The sequence below is a fragment of the Alligator sinensis genome, unplaced genomic scaffold (assembly GCF_000455745.1).
Source record: "Alligator sinensis unplaced genomic scaffold, ASM45574v1 scaffold978_1, whole genome shotgun sequence".
In the NCBI taxonomy this organism is placed as follows: Eukaryota; Metazoa; Chordata; order Crocodylia; family Alligatoridae; genus Alligator; species Alligator sinensis.
The window spans coordinates 1,914,822-1,920,427 of record NW_005842220.1 but is presented as its reverse complement, the minus strand read 5'-3'; the positions used below and the strand labels follow the sequence as shown (position 1 = coordinate 1,920,427).

The following is a 5,606-nucleotide window of genomic DNA, read 5'->3' as shown; positions in this document are numbered from 1 at the left end:
CCCTTCTAGCATGCCCACCTCACCCCAAATCATGGCCCTCTCCAAAGCATAGCAGGCACTGGGATTGCTTTTGTTATTGATAGGCATAGCAGTGCCACAAGCTGTACTTATTTCAAAGCCAGGAGACTTCAAAGTCTGTTGTTTTAGGTTATTATTTGGGTGAGATGCAAACCTATTAGTATCCTGTTCTATACACTAAAAATCTAAAGCCAACTGGCAAAGGAAGCCTAAAATTTTTTTTGAATGGGGGAGAGGGGCAGGGAACTGAACTGTTAGTTACTCACCGAGAAGAAAGTGAATTCAGCTTGCAGCCACCCTACGTTTTGTCCCCAGCTTCAGGGAAGTTCTTGGGTTAGAGAAAAAGCCCGAACAGACATCTTAAAAAATCTAATATTGCCCACGCACATTTTTTTAGATCTGAAAAAATCTAATAATCGCCTGCACCCTGGAGCAGCAAAGTTTCTATCTGTACAGCTTTTAAGCTAGCCACCAAGTTGCACGTTCTATTACTTTTCAGAGCCTCCTTTACTCACAGTAATCCCTCAGATCTGAAGATAGATAGTAGAGAATCTTGCTCTGGCTCCAGAGCTGCAAGTTTCAGCCTCTCTCCAGATCTGCACCAAAAGCTACCCACCATGGACCCAGCTGTAATTGGTACCTCCCTGCTTTGACTGGCAAGTCAAAGGTAGAGGGGTGTGATGCTGGCCACAACATTCCCTGTTATGTTGCTGGCTACAGAAACTGGCATGCCTTAACCAGGCTAGGCTCAGAGGGGCCTCTTACCTCCCCACTTTGAATACTTTTATGTGGGATTACTATTCTGTTCTGGCTAAACAGCATTACGACTGTAGAAAAATATGCCCAGATCTTTCTTCACAAGTTAAACTTTAACAGTAAATTAATGTTATATAGTATGAAAACTGCTTTTACCATTTGCAAGCTGCTGCCAGAAACAAGTACAAAGCTGAGAAAAGATGTGACTAAGGAAGAACAGGTTACAAAACCTTGAACAACTTTTTTCTACCCACTGCGGGCCTCGCTTGTGAATCAATCAGGCTGCTGCATGACTGTCTCCAATATCACTCCTGACTTCTGGCCCACTTTCATGTTCATTAACAGAAACGGAGTTGGTGTCTTCGTTTTTCCCTTACTCACCTCACCCATTATCCTTTGGGAAGTGACTCAATCCTTGGATTTAAACAGAAGTGGGAAATCAAGGTTGGGGGCATCTCAGCTTAACTGGGTTGTCGAATCAACCCAGCCATTTTGTTAATCTAAAAAGCTGCCCAAAATAGTTTTGCTCTAGAACAGGACAGTCACCTAGGGAACCCAGAGCATCAAACTTCTTGTCAACTTTATTACTGTAATTAAAATACACTGTCTAGTAAATTTGTAATGCAGAATGGAAAGACAAGACCATTACAACTCCTAGGTGAGAAGGGGAAATCAGGGGAAACTAGAAGGATGTTTTGCCTCCTATTTGTGCCATTTATTCTTAGGTCTGCTTCTGCTCACATTGAAGTTGTGTAAAACTCCCAATAACTACTGGGATCAGGGCATGGAATTTCTTTACCCAAATCTTTGTACAATATTTATTTTGCTGGAAGGGAATAGAATAAACAGTTTCACTAAATTCTGAATAAGAAGGTTCCACAGAATCCCACGTTTCATGATTCTGGTTTTCCCCTGCAGGCCAAGTCTGCTACATATTAACAAACTGGAGGGACATTTTTATACTTTACCTTAAACTGAGCCTCTGGAGGTCCAGTGATGATAACCATTCTCATCTTCGCATCTGGTCCTTCGGCAGGAGCAATCTGGAACACAAGGTTCAACTTTACATAGCTGTCTAATGAAAGAAAAGTTAAAAGGTGACCTGTTGCACATTAGCAGAACTGTTATAATCTGCCCCAAATGCAGAATTCTTTGTTACATCTGCAGCATTGTGTTTTGGTCATGCTAGGCTTTATTTCTTTAAGAAAAATATGGGAGAAATGGCTAAGTTTCAAATAAATCTACTTGAACTACCAAAGATGTAACCATGGGCAGATCCAGGATTTTAAAAAAAGAGGTGCAGAATGTGTGGCACACCATAATGTATACCACCAGGACACATTTGTCTCCAATTAAAGAGAAACTAGAAGCTTTACTAATATACTAGGGAATTAATGCTAAATCATTCAGTTTAAGAATGGAGAAAAAGCAAATATAACTATGGGAATGTGCACCGATTTGTTACATTACATGTAAAGTTTAAAAAACACAACAAACAAAACAAAAAATAGTCAACAGAGTCAAAAGATACGGCATTATTAGTCCTCTAGGTCACAGTTAAATGCATGTCTCATAGAGATTCACAAACCAAAAAGCTAGCTATCCTGAGGGTCTTAACAGTGCCTCCAATACTTCACCATCAAACACTTCTACATCTGAATTAATATTACATCTGAGTAGGCTTTTAGCTAGAACTAAAAACAGCCTACAGGGCTGTGAAATAGGAGAGAGATTACCAGGAATGGCTAACAGAGAGCAAAATTGCAGAAGAAAGAATAGTTTGAATAGTGGAACACATGGAGTGAAGAAAAATCAGCATGACTTGGGGAGTTGATAATGAGCCATGAAGTCAACTGACTCCCTCACTGGTACCCAAATAGAGATGTTGCTGCCCCTCCCAGGAAGCTAGTTTTAAAGTTTGGGTAGAGCAGGAATCAAAGAGGGGGAATGCAATTGCACCACTGCACACCCCAATCCACCACCCAAAAGGATCTGTAGCCCATGGCAAAAAACACAAACCTCTCAAGCTCTATGTGCACACTGCAGAGCGGGGAGGGGGAGGAAATGAAGAAATACAGCTTCCCAGAGGTGAGCATTGCTTATTATGTTTAACCATTCAACAAGTTCTATCCAGTGTGGGCATGAAAGAAAAGGAAATCTCTTCCTAAAACACACTGCCCGTGAGCAAATTTTTCTTCCAGGAATTAAGCTAAGCATTGTCTGACCTATCCAAGGGACTGTATCCAAACATTCCTCCAGGCTGGATAGTGAATTTCCAAGTTCCAGGCATGTAAAATATACAGATGTTTTTATCTTTGAAACAAAAATTAAGCTCCACTGGGGCTGATGCAGAGAAACCCTACAGGGTTTATAGTAGTTCATTTCACCACAAAGTAAGATTTCTGTGGGTGTGGCTCTAGACTCCCGTGGTCTTAAATAATTCAAATAAGCCTCTGACATTCTGGATGAACACTTTGTTTATCACAACTGACATTTCCATTACAGTGTCTAGTATTACATAGCCACTGTTGAATGGGAAATGTATTAAACATTACAGGACTTCATTTTGGCTCTTGGCATAGGTAATATTATTCATCTTTAACAGCTGTGGTTTAATTCAGACATACATAGCTAGTTACCATGTATCATTTTTTACTAAGCAAGATTTAACTAATCAAAATTAGCATCATTATTCATACTCCTTTCTGCATTAGAGAATACATTATATACTAGCTATTTGCTTTGCATAGGAAGTCACGTTTTCATTTGCTATTTCTATAAAATACATACATATACATCACTGCATCACTTACTAACCTCCCAAACAAGAAAAAGTGTCAAAAACAGATTAGACCGAATCCTTATACTTTATGGAAAATACAAGTACGTAAACGGTATAAGCTTTTGAGGTACCTTTGCAATTATCTTACTGTACACAGCTTGGAGTGATAAATTTCAACCAAGTTAGACTAAAATGTTTGAGACTACACACAGGTATAAAGTATCAGACTCCATGGACAGTGACAGTATGAAATGAGACTTTTTGCCACCAAGTCCTGTATTTAAATTTTGGAAACTATTTCCTGTGACGTCTATGATACATATATGTATCTTCCATGAATTATTACTTTAATGTTTTTAGGAATGTCTTTTGCAAGCTTTTGAGGTTGAATGTCTTTTGAGGTTAGATTAGTGTAATCTGGATCGCTGAAGACCAGGAAGACTAGGGACTTTGAAAGAAGCATTCAGTACTAATATTAATGTTTTAAGAACTGCAAGGGGTAAAATTTAGCAGACTTCATGTTTATTTTGACTCCTTAAAGGTAAAGATCAGTATTCTAACAAATTTTAATTTAATAGTATTTCAACAGGTGCAAGAAATAGACTAACACTTAAACAGAACCTTACAAATTTCAGTATGTACATTTTATGTATTCTTCAAAAATTATTTTATGACTAATTATTGTTACCAGACCTATACATTTCAATACAAACCCTAGGTATGTATGCAGCACCCCATTCATATATTAAACAGGCCCAGAAAGCGTCAGGAAATGAGAGAGTATGACAAACTACCAGTCCGATTCTATATACAATGAGAATCAATTTAAATGTACCCTCAAATTTTAGCTAGGTACAGATTCTTCAACCAAAATGCATTACCTCGTTCCTATGTTAGAATAAGGGTTTTGTAGGAAGCATGTATTTAACAAAGGGGCTATTTTGCAAGGTTCTGAGTGGGGCAAATAAAGAATTGTCTAACCTGATGTGGCACAGCATAGGCTATTTATGTATCGGGGTTCCCAGGTCATTTTTACATACATAAATGTGCACCTTCTGGACAGCAAGCTTCTTTTGCTTCTGAAAAACTTCAGTAGCATCTCTGCTCTTATCTGGCTCCTGCTCCCCAGTTCAAATCCCTGTTCTTTCTAGATCTCCAGCTGATGTTTCTTCTGCAGCGCTCTCTAAACAAGACAGATGCCTGCCTGTATCTTGACATCTCTGTCTTGACTACCACATCCCTGGGTGCTAGGAAATGGTAACAAGTCGATGAAGAACAACATGGTAACAGTTGTTTGATTTAAGCAGCACCATGAGAATTTGCACCAGGTCTTAAAAACAAACAAACAAACAAACAAACAAACAAACAAAACAAACAGAGTTATGGCCATAATCTACATTTCTAAAAATGTAGCCAAAACCTCATCTATGGACACAGGTCAACAGCATGGGCTTTATGCAAGGAAGATCTGAGGGAATTCAGGGGACTTCAGTCACAGCTGCAACACTGGAAGTAGTAGCTTTCACTAACATTGTAACCATTTGCAGAGCTGATGGTGAAAAACAACCAGGCTATCTGAATAGCAATGGATTTCCCAGCCTCATCCCTTCTCACACAGAGACAAGGCCCAACAAGCCCCTATAGAAGCATATTCTTCAACAGAAATGAGCTCCAGAACTCTGACCATCTCATCAAATTCTCCTCAATACCTTTGTGCCCACCAAGCAGGGCAGTCATCAGAATTACCTTTAGACAAAAACTTGCAACAAAGGATAAAGCTAGAGGTCAGGCCTGCAAAAGTCTCACTTGGGTATGTGCTTATGTACACCAATTAAGGAAGCAACAGTTTGTCGTGAGGAAACAACATGAGAAGCAATAATGAAACCACTTAACTTTGCTGTGTGGGAAAAACTCTGCAAAGAGTCTCTGGTATTTATAACAAACAACTTTTCATAATACTCTTAAAAAAACGAACCCACACTTCACACCATAGAGCTAGGGTTCGAATTACAGGGCAGCTCAGGAGGAATGAGCCCCCCCCATAAGAGAG

The 5,606-nt window shown here is 39.3% G+C and overlaps 1 protein-coding gene across 1 annotated transcript in view; it reads right to left on the bottom strand.

Moving 5' to 3' along the window:
- Positions 1 to 1,692: 1,692 nt before the first annotated feature.
- IGF2BP3 (insulin like growth factor 2 mRNA binding protein 3) overlaps positions 1,693 to 5,606 on the bottom strand; it is a 162,283-nt gene continuing 158,369 nt past the window's right edge. Inside the window, exon 12 of the mRNA XM_014521509.2 lies at positions 1,693 to 1,817. Within this exon, the coding sequence (XP_014376995.2) occupies positions 1,710 to 1,817 (108 nt within the window). The 3' untranslated portion in view covers positions 1,693 to 1,709. The remainder of the gene's footprint in view (positions 1,818 to 5,606) is intronic.